We start from the raw sequence: 22,355 nt of genomic DNA on the forward strand, positions 1-22,355 counted from the left end.
CTTGATTCTGACAACTATACTTAGCACCTATAAATACCCTATAGAGCCAAAGTGGAATTGAAGCTGCTTCATCATTTTTAACCGCAATGCCTTGTCACAAAACTCTACCAACATTCTTCTTCTTAATTATGTATGCATGTGTCTTGTCCTAAGATAAGATTAATGATGAAGAAGCTGCTTACCTCTTACAGCTTAGGATAGTCCTGCTTACCTATTAATGCCATCGTTTCTTCTAGTTCAAGATCATCATCCAGTTGGTTCTCAAACAAGCAATCAGTACAAATCAACTCCTTCCCAGAATTCATCTCACAGGCAACACGCCATTTCATTTGAACAACAAGGTCTTTATCAATATGTCCAATTTCCTTCGGCACATCTATCTGGACAAAGAGTACAGTACAGATCAAGGTAACCATAAGATTGAGCACAAAAAACAAGGATTATCATCCACTTTGTAAATAGCAAGTGAAGGATTATTAATCCTTATATCAATAACTTTTATTCTATGTAGGTCTCACCAAATAATCCAACAGTGAATAAACCTTAATTTCTCACTTTACAGTATACTAACTTCAATGAATTCTAAAGAAATTATTTAATTACCTGGCCCTGAAAATCAGGCATCTGTTGAAGTGCATCATCAGAAATTTGAAACTGAAGAGCATGTACTTCTTTTTTGTGCTTCTTCATCTCTTTAGCTGACTTTAGGTGCTCTTCCAATTTTATACACCCATGACATTGATTCTGAGACATCTTTTCTAACAACTTAGTCCATTTGTGGTATGTTGCTACAAGTACCACATCTCTCAGCTTAAGATCTGAAACAAATTTAAAGTGATACTCGATTAAGTCTATGTTTTATAACCAGAACAGTCCAAATGTTACAAGATCAAAATGTTCATGTTTCTACACCCAAATGAGTATGAAAAACAGCCTCAAGTCTAAAACTATCAGCATTACAGCTTGCAGGTCACAACTGTTTTAAAAATCAATTGGCAAACAAATGGCTTCTATAATTCAGCCATCTTTCATGCTTTCTCAACTTAAGATGCCCAAAAGCCAAGTCAAATTGATGGTATTGAAGAGAAATTTATATGATTTTTTCTTCCTTTTCATTATTTTTTTTTTTCTTCCAATTTTCAACTATACATGATTTATTTGTTATACAAGTGGAAAAATGATCAAATTCAAATAGTTTTTTAAAACCTAAAATAGTAAATGATAATACCTTTCACAGGATCCAAAGCTGAAGGATAATTATTTCAGTTCTAGGAAAAGTTGAACTGTCTTTTGAAAGAAAAAGTTTGGTAACCAAACTTAGGGAACCAAAATCAACCAAAACTTTCTATTTTTAACTTTATTTAATTAGATGAACTAAATTTAATTAGTATTCTTTCACGCGCCTAGCAATATTTATTGTAAACATTAATTATGTATATTAAATAGCATATTATAAATACATACCTTATCAATTTATATTCTTATTAAATATATATATATGGTTATTTAATTTATAATTTATATTATAATAACAAAAGTATATTTTTTATTTACTATGTAACATCTATATATTTATACACTTAATTTTTATAATTAATATATTTTATAATTAATATATTTTTATAATTAATATATTTTATAATTAATATTATGCAATTTTAAACTATATTTTATTATATATTTCAAATTATTTCATATATGCACTAATAAATTATGATGCATGTTTTAATTTTTTTTAAAGATATTATACATTTAAATTAAGTATAATTTTTTAAATCATTGATAATTTAAAAATTTGTTTCATATTTTTCAAAGTGAAATTATTTATTTTGATTTACATATATTATAATTAGATTTGAAAAAATATCAAATACTTAAATTAATTTATTCAATTAGTAAATTTATTCATAAGTCATAACATTCATAAGTTCATATACATAACATTTATAGTTAGGTAAGGTACACATAACATCCAAAATTTTATATTAATAACATCCATAATTTCATACTCATAACATCCATAATTAATAAATTTTTATAATTAATATTACTAAATTTTAAACTGTGTTTTGTTATATATTTCAAATTATCTTATATATACACCAAAGAGTCATAATTTTAATATTTTTTATTTACTATTTATACGTATTCTTATTTATTGATTTTAATATGACGAGTTAATAATTATTTTTAAAATTTTATTTCTTAATTTTTGTTTATATTTTATTTTTTGTTTTTTATTTTATAATAATCTATATGTAAAATATGAGTTGTGTAACAGAAGTTGTTAAATTCTATAATTTAATATCCATATTTTTATACGTATAATATTTATATTTTATATACATGATATCTATAATCAATAAATTGGTGCTAATTTATTATTATTTATTATTTCATTTTGCAGGTCATAAACTAATAATTTTGGATGTTTATAATTTTGAATAAATAAAAACTGATCAAATTTAAGAAGTTTTATTTTTTTAAAATGTGTTGAGGTGATTTGAGATTTTTTAAAAATTAAAAATATAAGAATTTGAGATTTTTATTTGGAAGAAAAAAATTATAGGATTATAAATGCATATAATAATAATAAGAGAGAAATTTTTGGAATTTGATTCACATTAAATTTAGAATTAACTTTTAGTATAATTAAATGAGGAAAGATAATTAATTATAGACAGAAATTAATTATATCAATTAAATTAGGAGAGTAATTTACACTCTCTTATAAACGCAAATATTATTAATCATATATCTTTATTTATTACTAACATATTTAAGAAGTCCAACTTGGTCAATTTTAATTTTGCTACTGCAAATGCATAGAAACTCTTTGCTATGTGTTTGGTGCTTTTGAAACTCTGAACTTTGGGCTCTCTCCTCTCTCTCAAACTGAGATTCAGATTTTCTTTTTGTATGGAATAAGATTGCCAAGGTTAGGGTTTTTTGAACTAAGTCAACTGCATAAATCTTGAACCAGCTTAAGTCTTTTCTTTCTTTAAATAAATAAGACTAGAAATTAGGTATTTAGAGCAGAGCTAAGCAGCGCAGCATAGATGAGCAACAACATGCTTATTGAAATGAGTTCCCTAAAATATTTGCCAAATTCAAACCCTTGATTTTGTGTTTTACCCCCCCAAATTCCAATATCAGCTATTGTTTCACAGCAGATTAAAGTGTATGTGCAGGAGGAAGGACGATTAAGCAAGTAATTGATTTGCATGTTTATGGAAAGCTTTTACCTTTTTCTTCGCTTGATCTGTCCTAGATTTAATTCATGGCTCCAATGTGATTTGACATTTTTATTTTTTTTCTCTTCTTGGATGATAGATTGAGAAGTGAACTCCATTTTCCTTTCTGAACTTTTACTCGAAGTGTTTTTTTTTTTTTTTTGGTCATGGCTCGAAGTGTTTAACATTGCAGCTGATGGAGTTTTTGTTTGAGGCTTGTGGGCTTGGTCCTCTTTAGCAACTGTATGTACATATTGTTCTACGTATTGGGCTTCCTAATTTTTTAGCCTTGTGGTTCTATTGTTTGGGATGCACCAATGACTTTTGGGCCTGCACAACTAATACAACAATATAAGTATCTAACCCCAGATTGAATTTTTAACCCAATCAAACTCATATTTGTCAATATCATCATCAATAAATTAAATTGTTTTCCAAACTCAACATTTTTAATTGTAAAGTTTGTCCTAACATTATCTGTTTTCATTTCTAGTGGTAATTGTCCGTAAAAATTTAACTCAAAATTTTTTTCTAATATAAAAACTTAATTATAAAATAATTATCTTGCTTTAATTAAATAAATTTGAGTAAATTATCATAAAAGGAAGTCGATTTTTTTGTCAACGTTCTTTAATTATAATAGTTGAATTAAATATTAGTAATACCCATTTCCAATTTCAGTTCCATTTTAACGATTCTTGCCACCGAATAAACCTCAAAACAGTAACAATAAATCTTAACCTTTCAGGAACTCCTTTTCAGCCTCAAATTGAAGCTACTATAATTTTTTACCATTTCTTTTCTTCTATTTTTCTCCTACAATGTAAGTGTTGTAGCTTTTAATTTTTTGTTGATTTTTATTTTAGCCAATACACGCTTCAAATGTTATGTATATATTACAGGGTCATTATTCCAGTTGTCCAATCTATCAATCACTAATATTAATCCCAAACAACCCTTCTTAATTTAGTGCATGCATGTTTTATATATCTATAAAGGTACATAAATAGGGTTAGTGAGGGTTCTATAAATAGGACCAACACAAATCATGCAGGGTGTTACAAAAAAAAAAAAAAAGGAAAATTTTGGACGAATATTTTCTTGAAATGATTTAAATTCATTTATTCACTGTTGAATTAAAGCCATGCATAGATTGACATAAGTTCAATCAATGTAAACCCCTTAATTGTCTATTATTTGAGCTTTTCTTTTTTCAAAAAAATAATAAGTGATGATTTATCTTATATAATTATATATATATATATATATTTTTTTTTAAAGTGTAGATTATTATTAATTATGACAATTACTAATGTTTATTTCCTTCAACAAGAAGTGCCATAGTAGTAATGTACAATAATAGAAATTGTCAAGTGCCATATAAACATATAAACTAATATTAAACTTAAAATTGTGTATCATTATCATATATATCATATAAATTAAAAGTATCATTAGACTTGTGTAATAATGGATCTAGTACTTTCAATTCCTACCAATATTAATAATAAAGAAATATCCAAACGCAATATTAGTGGATTTGAAGATACACGAGTGATTAATTTTCCATAATCTTCTCCTTTGTTGATTTATTATTGCTTTGAAAATTCTTTTATGAAAATGGTCAAAACATATATCTCTCTTTCTTTTTTATTAATCTAATCTATTAATATATCTTCCTCTTGTGCTTTAAGGGGTCAATAATGAATGGGAAATGGGGAAAAAATTCATAAAAAAGAGGGAACACAACAACCAAAGGGCATGATTGGAGGCACTAAATATTCTCTCCCAATTAAAAAATAAAAATAAAATAAAGAAAACAAAACAGTGTGAGGCTCAGCCAACAGTAAGAGGGGAGGATTTTGGAAAAAAAAATAAAAAATAAAAAATCTAGTTAATTTTGCTTCTTTTTAACGTGGAAAAGTCACGGACCAAAAACCACAAGACTCAAATATATATTTTTTAATATATGCAAATAGAGCCATTTATTTAATTTTTCAGATACCATTATTCTTGAAAAAAGTACACTATGTTCAAAAGATTTTTATGTTGTCACTTTTCTAAAATTCAACAAATAATTATTAATTTTACAATACATATGTATTAAATTCTTGTTAGTATAATATGTTACACAAATCGTCACCAGTGATTAATCTCTATGGACAACATACAGCTCTCCAAAAAATTAAATATTTTATCATAAATACGTCGTTAAAAATTATAATTATCTATCTTATATTGTATTTGATCATCTTTTATATAAGTCCAAGTTATTTTATAAGTTTTTCAAACAAACGTTTAATAGTAAAATGATTTAATATATGTTCAAGAATTCTTTTAAGTAATAATATAAATACAATAAAATCAGTTTTTATTTACATCAAAGACTTATCAATAATAATTACAAAAAAAAAGTTCATATATAAATACTATACTGTCAGCAATAGATTTACGTTCAACACTGTGGGAGCATATATGCCCCCATTTAATTTGAAGTGTTGATAATATGTTAGAATTTGCAAATGGAGTTTTTTATAAAAATAAAATATTTAAGTTCAAAATTCATTCAACATATCAGCCTACAAAAGAAAAAATCATTGAATATATCAAATCTTCAGGAAAAAAAAAAAACTTTTTGAATATTTAAAGAGCATCCTCAAGACTTTTAATTTGTCAATTACATGATTCCTTTGCCTATTATCAGACAGTAAGTAGCTAAACTAAATATATTTTTTTATAGTAATATATAATTGATGCGGTCAATGTAAATTTGTTTTAACATTTTAATGTAGTTGTTAAAGATATATAATCATTAATGTTATCTTCATCTATTAATTTATATTTTTAGGATGAATGATTTTATAACATGGTATTAGAATTTTATGTTCAAAAAGTCAAGAATTTGATCTTTAGTGAACCTCAAAAATAAAAAAATAGCATAAAGTAAATAAATAAAAAAAGGTCTATATACAAAATCAAATAAACCCAAAAAAAAGGTTCTTGTTTAAAAGAAAATGTTAAAGATATAATCATATAACTATTAATATTATCTTTTTCTATCAACTTAAATTTTTAGAATAAATAATTTCATAACAATACTCAAATAAATAAACTCTAAAAGTTAAGACTCTTTTTAAGTAAATATTTGTTATAAATATTATAGAATTTGCCTTTTAACAAAAACATTTAAGAACCTATTTTCGTTTGAGTCATTTTAGAATATGTATATATAATATATTTTATAATCTAAAGATAATATCAATCCTTCATTTTATTCTTATCTTAAACTTATTTTTCCTTGAGAACATATATATATATATATATATATATATATATATATATATATATATTAGAATTAAACAATTGAATTGATTTCAAACAAATTTTAGATTGAATACTTAAATCTCAAAAAATTTTAATTATTTTAAAAATTATTGATAATTATTTTTGTTAGACAAATTAATTCTTTTGTTACATTTAATAAAACTTTTAATATACGTATATTGAATAAATAAATTTTTAATAAATTTTATTATAAGACAAATTAGTTAATTCAATATTGAGTAATTTTAAAATAATAAAAAAATTGTTAAATATTAAAATTTTTAATTTAAAATTCTTCAAAAATTAATTTGAGTGTTTTTTTATATTCACCACTATATAGATTAGATACATATATTTATATTTTTCAACAAAACAAAAAGCAAGTGATAAAGAATATAAAAATAAAAAACTTTTAAGTGTAGAAATTAATAAAATAAAATATTAATTAATATTAAATATATTGCTTTTATCGTACATAAATATCATTCTCTTAATTTAAAAAAATATTAGCTTTTTATTTTACTTTTAAAAAATAGCTTATCCATATGAAGAGTATCTACTGTTAAATCTTAACTTTGTTTGAAAATTTGACCCTTTTAAGACCCTCTATTTTCATGTACTGCAGCAGATCAACGGTCAACGTAAAACACAAATAAAAAAAGTATCCACGCGCTCTGGTCTTTCTACATTAACACGCGCTCTCTCACCCTTTCTCTAGAGAGCTCCCACTCAATAAGAAGAATGCGTGTAAATCACTGAGCTTGAACAACAGCTCAAAAACACAGCCTCTGGTAAATATCAAACCTCTCATGTTGAATTGGTAAAATATTTGTTTATCTAAAATTTGTGAACAAAATTTAGTATTTTTAGGTTTATTTTATTTTAATTTTATTCTAAAATTTTTTAATTTGTATGAAATGTATTTTTATAGCTAAATTTTTAAGAAATTTAGAACTTATACATCAATAATACTTATAACTAGGAGTCTAGTTAAGAATCATTTTATTTATGTTAATAAAAGTTATTTTTGTAAAATTATTGATGAATTAATCTTAAATTTATGAAAAAATTAATTATTATTTGATGTAAATAACAAAAATTTTAGAATAAAATTCAAACAAAATAAAACTTAAATATTTTTTAAAATTTTAATAAAATTTAATGATAAAATATTTTACTCACAAAAATATTAATCAATTCGAATTATTAAAGTGATTGACTTATTTTGCTCTTAAATAAATTGAAAAATTCAAATACTATTTTATATATATAATAATTTATTGGTCAAAACAAATTCTTAAATAGAATTATGATTTATGATGGATTAATTTTTGTCTACCAAATCGGAGAATATATATCTTAAAAAATTAAAAAAGAAAACCAGAATAATACCGGCTCTGAAAAAATAAAATTCTTTTAAAAAATGAATAATTACTAATTTAAATAAAACTTCTAATTACGCAACTCAATTAGTTAACATAATAAGTATTTTGAATAATAATTAATTAGAAGTATCCAGTTAAAGCCATGCAAATGAAAAGATTTTTCAGTCAAATTCGGTTGAATTCATTGAAATTTCTAATGATATTTTCTGTTAAGGTTGATTAATTAAATTTCTAACTTTTATATAATATACTAGTGGCGTCTAACATGGTTATTGGTAGTTAATTACATGTATGACTATGGAGATTAGTGATGATCCACGAATTTTTCGATTTTGCAAGAATATTTAGTTATATTGTGAATTCTTAAAAGATCGGTTTCTCAAGCTCTTTTCTATTTTAAATTAATGTGATTCGGTTATTGGTAATCCTAGATTTTAGGATGAGTTAAAATAAGTTTAGAACTTTCAATAATAAAGGCGAGAGCTTAATTTTTCAGTGAAAATTAGATCTTTTGAATTAGTTACATAAAGTTTTGAGACCTGTAAGGCTAGTGAATAATAGAGATGATAGAATTATGTGAAAATATGATAGACTTGATATTTTTTCGACTAACTCCTTTGTGCAGGTACTACAAAAAAGAATGCTATTAGAGAATGTAACCAGTTACAGCTTCACGAAAATCATTTGAAAATGTTTGTCCTGGTAGACATGGTGAATATATACCAAGGTACGGCTAAGTCGGTTCGAGATTATTAGCCAAGATGATAAGAGTTGTGTTTTATGTAATAAGGATGTTGAGCAGGTCCATCACTTGTTTTTTGACTGTGAATTTGCTTGGCAGATGTGGAGTATATATGGATATCTGTGTTTGGCCGACTCTGATCTTTTTCCGAGGTTGATGAAGGACATTTCCTAAGTTGGACAGATCAGCCGTGTAAAAAAGAGGATCGAAAGCAGTGTTTGAGGTATTTCTGTGTGATCATTTGACATATTTTGATGGAGAAGAATAGGAAGATATTTTAGAATAAAAATAAAGACGTAGAAGATATCATCAACATGACCATACTTAATTGCGACAAGTGGAGAGGTATACATTTATAGTGTTGTTGATGATTGTACAGGCGAACTTTTTTCCTTTTGGTTTATGGTATTTTTTGGAGTTGTCTATTGATTTGTGTTGTTCGATCTGTATGCTCCACTTTAATGTGTTAAACTATTTTATTTAAAAAAAATGTTAATTAAATAATTTAAAATCTTCATTAAATATTTATTTTTCAAGAATATATATTTATTTTAGTCTCTAAAATTTTATATTTGAATCAAATTAGTTCTCAAAATATTTTTGCATCAAAGTGATACTGAATTTTTTCTGTTACATTAGTCTCTACGATTATTTTTGTTTTACTGTGTTAACAGAGTGTCAAAATGAATAATTATGTGATCAAATCATGTGATTTAAAAGAAAATTTGGGAGATGAGTTTTGAGAAAGAAATAAGATTCTGAAAATTGAATCATTTATTGAACTAATAGAATTAAAAATTTACAAATTTATAGGTTTAATCAAAATTTAATTAGAGTTAAATTGAATATAATAAAATAATATATTTATATATAAAATATATAATTAAAAAAGTAATCTTTTATTTGATTATTTTAAATTAATTAATCACTAAAAAATCGACTAGTAAACTGATTTTTTTTATTGGTTCATTATAAATTGATTTTTTATCCGAACTGAATTGATATAATAATTTATTCTCAGTTAAATTAATTAAGTTCGATTCTCAGAACCATAAAAACAAGAATGAATAGATCAGAAGAGTTTTGTTGTTTTTCTTGTGAAAAAAACAAAAAGAAAAAGTGATAAGTATAGTCACATATATTTAATTGAGATGAGAAAAATAAACAAGGTTGTCTTTACGAGATTCACACATAAGAGATTAAAATATAAAAAACCAATTTAATTATCTAAGAGTGAAAGTTTAAAGATTAAGTTAATGTTTACCAATCTTTAAATGTAAAGGGTATAGTTTAATCTTTGTCTTTGACAACAATATGTTTATGTGAAAGACCTTTTAACCAATGTTATAAATGAACTCATCTGGAAGAGATTAATAAAAATGGTCAACAAAAAATTGGAGAGATTTTTTAACAAAAAATTATTCGTACTACTAGTCCACAACTTTAGGAGAAATAGAAAAGAGAAAAAATAAAAAGAATTATAACGTGTAATAAATTCAAGAGGTAGTAGTGTTATCAATTGATTATTATTAGTATTTTTTATGATGTGATATTATATTTAGAGTCTGTTTGAGAAGTTTTAAAAATTATTTTTTTTGAGTTTTTGACTTAAGAAAAGTAATAATATTAATGTTTGATGTAATTTTCAAAATCAAATTATAATCTTTTAAAAAGTAAATTATTTAAGTGCTTATTATAGAAAAGTTAAAAAAAAAATTTTTGTAATAAAAAATTTTCTATTATATATTTTTTAAAATAAATACTTTTAAAATTAAAAAATTAAATATAAAATAATTTATTTATAAACTAATGTTAATATAAATATTTATTATTTTAATTAATTTAAAAAAACTTAATTAAATTATTTATTTAAATTAAATCTTAATAATATAAAATTATATTATTTTTAATATTAACTAAATTTTAATAAAAATGTTAATACTGATATATTCTCTTTCAAGAGGGGCCACCAGCATGTGAAAATGGGAATACTGTTGAAAATAGTGTCTAAATTCTCTTCTTCTTGTATCTTCTTCTGTTTGCAAAAACCATTTCATTCAACTTAGACTATCTACTAATTTTTATTTTTATAGTAATAATGTGTCTAAATTCGATACCAAAAAAAAAATTGCCCCATTCATTCATCCTATGCTTTTTCACGTCCCATCACCAATCTCTCTCTCTTCTCTTCCCTAAAAAAATTCCCATTTTTCTTTCTCTTTCTCTCTCTTTCTCTTTCTCCCCCAAACCAAACCAAAACTAAACGCTCCTTTCTCTCTCTCTCTGAAACCAGAAACCCTTTCCCGTGAAAACATTCACCGCAAACTCAAACAAACACACACACACACTCCTTAAAACCTTCAAAACCTTAAAACACTGAACTAACAACAGCAACCAAACCTTAAAACCTTCGAAACCCAACCCAACCCTTCTTAAATCAAAACTACCCCCATATCACATCCATCACACAATAACCAAACACAGAGAGAAAAACCATAACCTATATTACTAGGTTGTGGTGCTTCTTCATTAATGGACACAGCTTCAGGTAGTGAAGGTGGAGGAAGAGGAGAAGAAAGAGGAGAGCCTGAACCTCCATCACCGGTGCCTGTTGCTGCAGCACCAACAATTACCACTACCACAGCCACGCCGGCGGAGACATCGTCTCCGCCGGCGCCACCGAGCAGGTACGAGTCTCAGAAGCGAAGAGACTGGAACACGTTCTTGCAGTACCTTCGGAACCACAAGCCGCCATTAACGCTAGCGAGGTGCAGCGGCGCGCACGTGATCGAATTCTTGAAATACTTAGATCAGTTCGGAAAGACCAAGGTGCACGTGCCGGGATGTCCGTATTTTGGACATCCCAACCCTCCTGCACCCTGTGCCTGCCCTCTCAAACAGGCGTGGGGCAGCCTTGACGCCCTTATAGGAAGACTCAGGGCGGCCTACGAAGAAAACGGAGGCCGTCCTGAGTCTAACCCGTTCGGCGCCAAGGCCGTTAGGATTTACCTGAGGGAAGTTAGGGAAGGACAAGCCAAAGCGAGAGGGATCCCTTATGAGAAGAAAAAGCGAAAGAGGTCGACGGTGACGGTGTCGGCGGTGAGTAGTAGTAGTGGAAGTGGTGCAATTTCTATTGCTAGTGGAAGTGGTAGCGGCGGCGGCGGCGACGGCAACGGCAACAACTGCGGTGGTGAAACTCCTGCCTGTGGTGGTGGAGCCGGTGGTTCTAGTGCTAGTACTCTAACTTCTACAGCTAATGTTTCTACTACTTCTACCACCGTATAGTAATTTGAATTTCATTAATTTAATTTTTTTTTCTTAAAAAAATTATTATTACTCTTAAATCTTAATTATCTTTGATTATTGTGTAGGAAATTAATTGTGATTATAAGGAGTACAAGTTACATGATTGTTGTGGCAAATTTATTTTCTGATGATCAAATTAATTAATTGACACCCCCTTTCAATTATATATATACTGTTTTTTTTATTTAATTAGTTGATATGGCACTTTCATACCTACTAGCTAGGTTTATTTCTCATTTGATAATTCATATGTTAGATTCAGTTTTTTGCGTTGCTTTGGGGGAGGGGGTGTTCATCTAATTAATAAAAACAACTCCATGCACTAGCTAGCTTGATATAACTTCTTAAGAATATTTTAAATTATTAGATTAAATTATATATATACTTTAGTTTTAAATTTTTTAAAAATTATTAAAAATAATACTATGCTGAAGAACATTTTTTTCATAATAAAAAATATTAAATAAATAAAAACAGTATGTACCATATAAATTTCTCTTAAAAAATTATCAATTATCAATTGTATGTTCTTGTAGTTAAGAAATTTTTGGGTCCCTATATATTTCTTAGTACCTTTAGGAGGATGGAAATTAAACTCAAAATTCTCAAAGTCCGTTATTTCATTTTCATCATTAGGAACTCATCATCAATGATGTCGTTCATTTTCTTAATTTCTAGTTTCTTTTATAGGGAAATGCTACTACTGTTGGAGAGTGAAGGAGAAAGCTTAAAACACTGTGTTGCACATTGTATTCAAATCACTATAGTGTATAGTGATTATGCATGATTCCATTAAGGAAACTAATAGCTATATACTTGCAATGCAAATTAAATAGCACACATCATTCATTTACTTTCATAATGACATTCCATTTTTGTCTTGACCTATATGTGAAGCTCAAATCAAAGTAGTGCATTTGGATAACAATTTGGTGAAAATTAGAAAGATACGATCTCAAAAGAAAATAATTAAATCACAATGATATCTTTTAATTTATCCTTGGATGTCATTCTGTAGAACAGTGTATATAGGTAGCTAGGTAACTCGCTAGATCTAAGGCAATCAAAGACATTGACCCTTCCATTATGATCACAATAATTACTTTTAGTAAGTAGTGGATAAATATAATATTATTTTTTAAGTAATATCTTTCTTAGCTTTAAGATTTTTTTATTTTCAAATATTATTAGACAATAAATTTTATTATAAATCTTTTCTCAACTTTTGTTTTGTTAAACAAATGAATTTTGAAATCAGATTTCAAGTTTAGCAAATTAATATTTATTATTATATAAAAAATGAAAGTTCCTTTTAATTTTAAAAAAATCTTAGGCCAGTTCAAGTAAAAATATTATATAAAAAATTATTTGTCTAATGAAATAATAGTTAGAGACTAATTTAATAACTAAAATTTATTAGAAACTAAACTGGCTAACAAAGAGTTTTTTATCAAGTGATTTGGAATATGACACATTTTCTTTAATTATTATTCTCTCATTCTTGTCTTGTTTTGGTGCTTCAACTAATAATAACAAAGAAGAAATTGGCTCCATGAGAAAATAATTATACATATATTTGAATTTCAATGGAGAGAGATCTTAACTTTCTTTTTCTCTTTCTTATATAAAACTATTCAATTAATTATAATAAGATTGTTTCTAATAAAAATATCATCATCTTTAAATTAATATTACTTGGGTTAAGAATCTATTAATTTTGTGAAATGAAGAATATTTTCAAATGGTGGAGATAATGTTATATATTAAAAGATCAGAGTTGGTCCAAGTGGTGCATATTTATTCATTTATAATTAATCTTTTAGATTTATTTTGGTGTATAAAAATGTTGCTTTAGAAACTAAATAACCGAGTATAATTTAAATATTTCCAACTTTGAAACAAAAATTCTCTAGCAAATGATACTTGTGATTCTAACCGCAAAATTAAATTGGAATTGGTATATGTATGCTAGAGAAATTACTCAAATCAAAATAAAGTGCTGTTACTAAGTGAAACAACATATATAATAGCGTTTGTTTTTAGATACTAAAATGGGAGAATTATAAGATTTAATATTATATTTTGGGACTAAAAATTAAAATTAAAATTTTAGTTTATTTTAATTATTACAGTATTTTTAAAAAATAAAAACACAGGAAATTAAAGATTTTAGGGCGGAAACTAAAATTTATTAATAACATTTTATCTAAAAAATATTTTATTTAATTTTTTAAATTTTAAATTTAATTCCTAATTTTTATATTTATCTTAAATTAAATATAATACTAAAACAAAACTTAATCTAATATATTTTAGATTAAATCCAATATAAAAATTTAATTTAATTTCAATATCTCAGTTTCCATCTTCCTCTCCACACGCAGCCATATATTATAACAAGGTCTAATACTCTTTCTTAATCTTATTAGGACTATACACAACTTCAAGCAGTAATCACCACTGTTCAATTGGTCCCCGGGGAACTCATAAGCTCTTCTTGATCTTATATATATATATGTTCCTCAATCTATCGGCAATGATGCACACGTGCACTCCATCATTTTACAAAATATCTTTGGCACTTATATGATTCATCAGGTGCATGCTTTTCTTTCGTTGCAACTTGTTATATATAAGAATTTGTTTTTCAATTTTTAGAATCGTGTCTGGCTTATTGATATTATTATATATATATAAGTTTTGGTATTCTTGTTACTCCATTAATTACATTAATTATTCACATGCTTTGCTTCTTTAATTTTCTCTCTCTATTATGATACTTATAATAGACGTTTAATTTCTTTCCGTGATAATAACACCTTACTACAAGATATAGGAAGCAAGCATCAATATAATGGATGAATAGAAGAAAGAAAGAAAAAAAAATTAATTTTTTTGATACCTTGTGATTGTTGATCATATTTTATTTTAGTAACCTCCACCTAAGTGTGAAAAGGACTATTAGCCAACCGTATTGTTCCTTATTACATTCTATATTTTTTTTATTTTGTTTAAATTTTTTTATTCATTTTTTGAGTCATCACAACCCCAGCTAGAATTTATTAAATTCTATATGTTATTATAGCATAGACCCACCAGCCACTCCCAAACAAAATCACATTTCTGAAATTTTAATTTGGGATTTTGGACCCATATATGTATAATGTATCCACTAATTAAAAAAATCATGATTCATCTCCTCAATCCTCATTATCATAATGCACCCGCAAAATTATTTTGTTCTTTGTATTACTCTTTTGTTTGGTTCTTTGATATCTGACATTATTATTATTATTATTATTATTATTATTATTATTATTATTATTATTATTATTATTAGTTTAGTTAACGTGTATTCTTAAGATATATGATGAATTTATCATCAATAAAAAATTTTAAATCTTTTTTAATAAATACAAAATAAATATATTAAAACAATTTTTTATATTTTTAATAAAAATTTCAATTTATAATTTTAATATATATACTTAAAACACAAAATAAATAAACTATTATTATTATTGTTGTGGTTTATTTTCTTCCTAATTTCTCGATGAAGAATAATTCATATCTTTTGGATTTAAGAGGAACTTTCGCTTTCTGGCCTTTTGTAGAAGCAAATAATTTCGTATAGGGCACTTTATTTTCCTTACTTTCTTTTGTTTTTTTCTTTATTATGCTTGGTGGCCACTTTAACCCATTTCGATTTCTAAAAAGTCAAAAAGGAAAAATTGGATATATCCTCTTCTTTGTGTCTAACAACAAAAACTTAACATCCGTGATTGTTTGGTCACTCAGTCACTCTTCAAATATTCTCTTCTCCTATAACTGGTAATTTCTTCATGCTTTAATTTTTTTTTTTATTTCTTTTGGGTGGAAAAAAATGTTTACTTGTGCGTCCACACCAAACCATCTATTACCAAAATTTAATAAACGTTTGTCATTGAAATGCGCTTTTGTTGGATAGGTTATAAACAAACCCTTATTAATATATGTATCATTTCTCAATAGCTCTTATTAGAAAAGATGTGTTCATCATGGAATACAATAACAATAATAAATATAATTAATATTATTTAATTAATTTTTTATTATAAAATTATTGTTTAATTCTTAGTTTCTTTTAAAAAATTTTAAATTTAAGATTTAAAATCTATAATTTAAAATATTTTTTAAAAAAATTACTAATATTAACTAATTAAAGCTGTCACTTTAATTAAACTAATTAAGGTCATAAAAGTTCTAGATTTCAAACTTGTTGGGGCGAGGAGAATGAATACCAACTAACTGTCAATGAGTTCCTTGTTTTTGTTGAGAAGTTTCGGATTCGAATATCACTTGAACTAATTTGATAAATAAAAAAAAAATCTTACTAGGGAGATAATGGATTATTTGTACAATGACTATTGAGTTATGAAATGAACATTTCCTATACTATTTAGAATAACCATCCGAGTACAAGGGATAATAAACATCTTCTCGAAAAATTAGTTTAATTTTTGGGTTCACCAAAGATCTAACTCTTGACCTTTCGGATCTAGCGCTTTAATATCATGTCATGATACCACTCATCCCAAAAGTTTCAACTGATGGGAAAATGTAACACTAATAATTATATCTCTAATACTCCATAAATCTCCATTGTACACATTGTATAAATATTTCATTGGCTCCTCATACTTTCCCATAAAAAAATACCAACTAACTAATTAATATAACAACAATGCTAGGAAACCAACTCTATATAAGTCAAGAATCAGCCAACTGGTAAACCAGAGACACCGATGACTTTAACCGGATGTTGCTACTGATAGGCACACGGATGTTTCTTTTTCTTGTAAATTGGATTGTTTTGGATATGATTTCTATGTTTCATGTGTTACGCATTAATAAAACATAATTAATTATATGGAACCAACTAATGAATGATCAAACCATCTGTTCCGTGATTCTCTCCTAACACTAGCGTATCTTCTCTCATGTTTTGAACGTGGTCAACAATAATTTAACAAACAAATTAAATTATAAATTAATAAAATTAATTATAATTAATTATGTTGTTCCATTCTTGACTGATTATTAGTTGGTTCCATATACTTTTTCTTAATATAATATAAGAGTTTTTTTTATTGAGTAGATTGGTGTTTTTAAGTTATATTTTTATTCGTTAATAAAAAAATTAGTCTTAGTATTTTTTAAATTACAAAATATACACTATCTAAATGGGTAGAGAAAAAAAAATTAAAGTTTTAAAGAATCGTGAATAATAAAAAATAATGAAAGAGCAATTTTCGATTTTCTATATCCCTTAAATTTTGGATGAAGTAATTATTGAAAAATTAATAGTGAAATGAATATATATAAAACCCGGCAATGTAGTGATATACATACATCACGGATTCACGGTTGTGTACATGTCATATTGCTGACAAAATTCCAATGAAAATACAAAATATGCAAATTTTGAGAAAAATCACCTAAAAAAATTATCTTGGAAAAATTACCTCTCTTTGTCGATAATAAAAATTTGTGAAACGAATAAAATATTTATGAGCATTTTAGGGGGGAAAATTTTGGTTATTCTGTAATAGTTTTTTTTATCAACAGCATAAATACGTTAAAAATGAAGAAAAAATAAATAAAAATAAAAAGTACATGCAATGCCGCCCTTTGGGCTGAATCCAACTCTTAAAAGAAATAATATTGATGATATTAGATTGTGTTTGTTTGTTGAGATATGTATACTAATTATTAGATAGTGATATATATTTATTATTTGTTTGTTGAGATGCAGATTTAGATAGACATAATAATATATAAATATATACAAAATATATATATTTAATATTTTTTAAAATTAAGATACAGAAACATAATGCATAAAATACAAAATTTAACATTTTTATTTTTAATTATTTTTAAAATTATTAATTTTATCCACATATTTTTTTTCACTTTCTATTTTTTAAAAAAATAAAATTAATATTTAGTTTATATATATGTGTATCTTATACATTATTATTAAATATACTATAAAATTTTTATATCTTTATATTTGTGTATTTTTATATATGTATCTATGTATCTTAAAAATACTAAGCAGCGTATGATAGAGTAGAGAAGTGGGGTCATAGAGCAGTGAAGAGAATTAAGTGGTAAGGGAGCAATGTCACAAGATTGATGAGGGAAAAGAGAGAAGAGAATCCCACTTAGCTTGGGAAATATTTTGGCTCTTTTTGTCGCCACATAGAATAGTAATAGAGATTATTAGAAATACATTGATGTCTTTGTGGTACTCCCTCCTTCTATAACTTCATTTATGACTGTGATGAGTGGAGACGGTGGTGGGGAGTAGGGGGTTTTCTGCTCTCTCTTCATTGCTCTTTGGATTCTTTTCAGTGGGGTATATCTTTGCTTTTCTCCTCCAGGATAAAATAAATACTATATACTTTTATTTCTTATCATTATTATTGGATGTGAACAAGATTTTATTTGATCCTTAAAGTGCAACCATGATTTATTTCATTTTTTAAATTATGATGTATTAATTTAATATTTGAAGTTACATTTTTTTAAATTTTAATATAAAAATATTATATTCGCATAAAAATTTAGCTATTATATATTTATGTATAAATATATATAGTATTTAATTTTTTTAATATATATTTTGTATAATTAATTGAATTGATGACTGTAATATGATTGTTTTAATATATAATTGATCAATTATTAATTAATTACTATTGTAATTAGGTCTAACAATATAATTTGTTGTATTTACAGATATTTAATTCGCTCTAATTCAGTTAAAAACTTAAAATAAGTCCGTTAATAATTTAATCTGTTGTGAATAGAATTAGATTTAAATTTTAGATCAGATTTATACGATGAACGAGCAAGTAAAACTAAGATTTAAACTCATTTTTTTTGCATCAAAACTTAGTGTAATCAAGCAAGTAATTTAATTTGCTAATCATATATAAATAATATTTGATATTATGAGATGTGAAAGGATTAAATATTGCGTTTATTAGTAAAAATAAATTTACTTTTTGCAGGTTGGATCCAATAGGATCAAGTTGAGAGATTTATGATGTGGATAAGATTCTGGTTGAAAAATTTAAATGCATAAATAAGACTAAAATAAAATTTAAATCCTATCTATTGCTATTTATAGTTATTGCAATATGTTACCTAATGTTACATAATCACATAATATCTATGCATTTATAAGAAAAAAATAGTTTAATTTGATCCTACAAGAAAAAAATAGTTTAATTCATTTACAAGAAAACCGGTAGATTTGGATTTTTTGAGAAGTGCACCAACCTCATCTCATGCAATATAATGTGCGGGTAGCTAATTATTTGAATTATGAATGTTAGAATCTAAATACTCTTTTAATTTTTCACTGTCATAATGATTTTTGAGATATTTATTTTTAGTTGTTCATTTTGGTAACTTTATCTGTAGTTTATAGTCATCGATGCATTAAATTCAAATAATTATTAAAATGATTCACTATTGCATATATTTTTGTTTTATTTCGGGTATTGTAGTTTGATTGACTATTATTTATTTTAATTAGGTAACACAATTGAGTGAAATAATGTATAAAGAATAATAGAATTGGCATATTCTAGTGTAAATTCGGATTTTTTTTTATTAAAAAAAAGTGTAACTCTATATTTGGCAGCAGTTTTAAATTCGCTGCTAAATCCTAACAGAATATTTCAGCGGACATCATTTTGCAGCGGTTGACAACCGCTGCCATCCTCAAGCAATGATATTCTTGCGATTTTGTAGCGGAAAGAACCGCTGCAAAATTATACTGCTGCAAAATACCATTTAACAGCAGTTGTTCCAGCGGTTGCTCTTAACCGCTGCAAACGATTTAGCAGCACGCTATATTTTAGCGGGTCTATCAACTGCTGCTATCTGTATGGCAACGATTAAAAACCGCTGCTAATCCTATAAATAACCGCTGCTATTTGCCAGATATAGTGTAGTGTGAATTTTAATCTCTTTTATATTTGTTTTTGGTATAATTTCATAAAGATAATTTAAAATAATTATTATAACAAATCAAAATCGATCCCTTGAAATTGAGTTCTCATGATTTTTTTAATTACTAAACTATATTTGCTTGTTTATAAAAAATAACTAAAAAATGTGAATTGATGGATAAAAAATTCCCTGTGAAGTGATAATTATAATATATAATGCTATTAGCCGATAAAACATGACATTCTTATTTGTCGATAAACAAAATGAAATATATTTGCAATTTTAGAAATCAAATTGAACCTTTATTATTAATTTACCTGAGACATACATAATATATAAGAATGATAAACATGGTAAGGTAAATTTGTACATGGTTATCGACCAATCTAAATCACACATGGATCGGAGAACTACATACTTACATACACCAATTTTCCACTTAACTTTGTTTTTCAAAACCAATTAACAAGACTATTATTAATTAACTTCATAATTAAGAGTATATCTTCTGTAAAGTATAATTAAAGTGTCTATACTAATATTTGTTAACATTGTGAGTGTGAAGAGTGTATGAAATTAGTCTCACATCAAAAAAAGTAAAAAAAAGTGAGGAATTTATAAGATGAGAGACTCATTAACTTACTACCTTAAGATTTTGAGTTGGATGTAATGTTTTCTCATCTTATGTTCTCTTATTTGATTCTTCTCCAAAAATTTTTTAATGGTCGAGAACTCTCTACTGTTACCCAACAATATTTACATTGCCATTTAATTTTATAATAACTTATAAGATTATGCCGTCTACCCTAATAAATATTTTAATCAAAATACAAATACAACTTTCGTAATTACAAAGCATATATACATTCATCACATCGGGATACTTAGTTTATGTATGTATAATATATATACGCCATATATTCTAAAGTTTAGTATTTTTCCTTTTCCTTTAGCCACCTACATCAATCATTTTTATTGGTCTCTTATCTGAGTCAAATTCGATTTGAATACACAAAATGGTTAAGGAAAAAGAGAATAATGAAACATTGAAATTTTGGTTAGCATATATATAGCTTTATAGGCTTGGCCCTAGTCATGGTCTAATAATAATATAATAATAATAATAGTAATAAGGAGGGTGAGACGTACCACATGGCATTGTTTGTAGTCACATAAATAAAAGGGAGGGTACAATAACACGTGGGGCATAGTGTCCAAAGCATGCAGCATTTAGAACCATACATATTATTTACGTGCACATTGTTACTAACGGATGGGTCGTATATTGTTGAAAAATATTAAATAATTAATAGTTGTACCACAATGGATGGTGACTTCTTAATGAGGAGCAATATTTCAACTTCACAGAAAAAGGGGCCCCTACAAAAAGCAATGTATATGGGACTAGTAACGGTAACCCTTTACCCTTCTTTCTTGCCTCTTCCTCTTGCATTGCAATTTTTTTATTTAGTGCCAGAAAGAGTTCATTATTAATTTAGTACTAAAAAAATTAAGATGTTTTTGATAAAAAATAAAATAATATTAATAAAATAATTTTAAAATAATTTTAAAATATGATAAAAAATTAATAAGTAATATATTTTATAAATTATCAAATTTTTATATTTAACAAATAATTTATTCATTTGATTTAATTTTTTGTGGTAATATTTTAATATATATTTAAAAAATACACAAAAAAATTTGAAACAAAATTTAATCTCTATTTTTTTTTACTTTTCAAAATAATGTGGTTATTCACAAATAATTTTTTTTAAAAAAATCACTTGACATAAAATTATCAAAATTTAACGATAAATATATTTTATTTTTTTAGTAATATTTAAAAAAATTGTATCAAAATTTTATTTCTAAAGTCTTTTTTTAGAATATATATTTAATATCTAACTCTTTTTGTCATATTTTTAAATTTTTCAAACAAAATTTTTTTGTTAATATCTTTTGGAGTTATTTTTATGAGCGATTTGAATTTTTGACTACTATTTTGATATTTTATTCATCACAAAAAATACTTTTAGGACAATTAAAAATATAATAAAAGTATTTTGACACAAAGTAAGTTGGATTTTATATTTATTTTACTTTATATTGGAGCTCTTTTTGTTATAATTTTTTTTGTGGTGGCTTTTATTGATGGTTGATTTTTGTTGTTGTGAAGACGAGTTAAATATTTAAACCTGATATTTTTAAAAGTATATGAAATGATTCCGTGAGTTTTGAATGTTACTTTGTATTATTAGGTTTTTAAATCTCGTTATTAATGTATATAATAAGATAAAATAATAGTATAGGACGGTTTAAACCTCGTTAAATCTCGTTATTAATTTTAATATT

The 22,355-nt window shown here is 25.5% G+C and overlaps 2 protein-coding genes across 2 annotated transcripts; one reads left to right on the forward strand and one right to left on the reverse strand.

Annotated features, from left to right (window-relative positions):
• Positions 1-99: 99 nt before the first annotated feature.
• On the reverse strand, positions 100-774 carry LOC130960438 (DExH-box ATP-dependent RNA helicase DExH11-like). The gene is made up of 2 exons (XM_057885837.1): positions 604-774; positions 100-380 (listed from the first exon to the last, which is right to left on the reverse strand). Exons 1-2 carry the CDS (start codon positions 751-753, stop codon positions 186-188), a joined length of 345 nt encoding a protein of 114 aa, XP_057741820.1. The 5' UTR covers positions 754-774; the 3' UTR covers positions 100-185.
• Positions 775-10,791: 10,017 nt separating this feature from the next.
• LOC130981014 (protein LIGHT-DEPENDENT SHORT HYPOCOTYLS 6-like) lies at positions 10,792-13,103 on the forward strand. The gene has a single exon (XM_057904677.1). The coding sequence runs from the start codon at positions 11,217-11,219 to the stop codon at positions 11,967-11,969; it is 753 nt and encodes a 250-aa protein (XP_057760660.1). The 5' UTR covers positions 10,792-11,216; the 3' UTR covers positions 11,970-13,103.
• The last annotated feature ends 9,252 nt before the right edge of the window (positions 13,104-22,355 follow it).

Source organism: Arachis stenosperma, chromosome 1 (assembly GCF_014773155.1).
Source record: "Arachis stenosperma cultivar V10309 chromosome 1, arast.V10309.gnm1.PFL2, whole genome shotgun sequence".
NCBI lineage: Eukaryota > Viridiplantae > Streptophyta > Magnoliopsida > Fabales > Fabaceae > Arachis > Arachis stenosperma.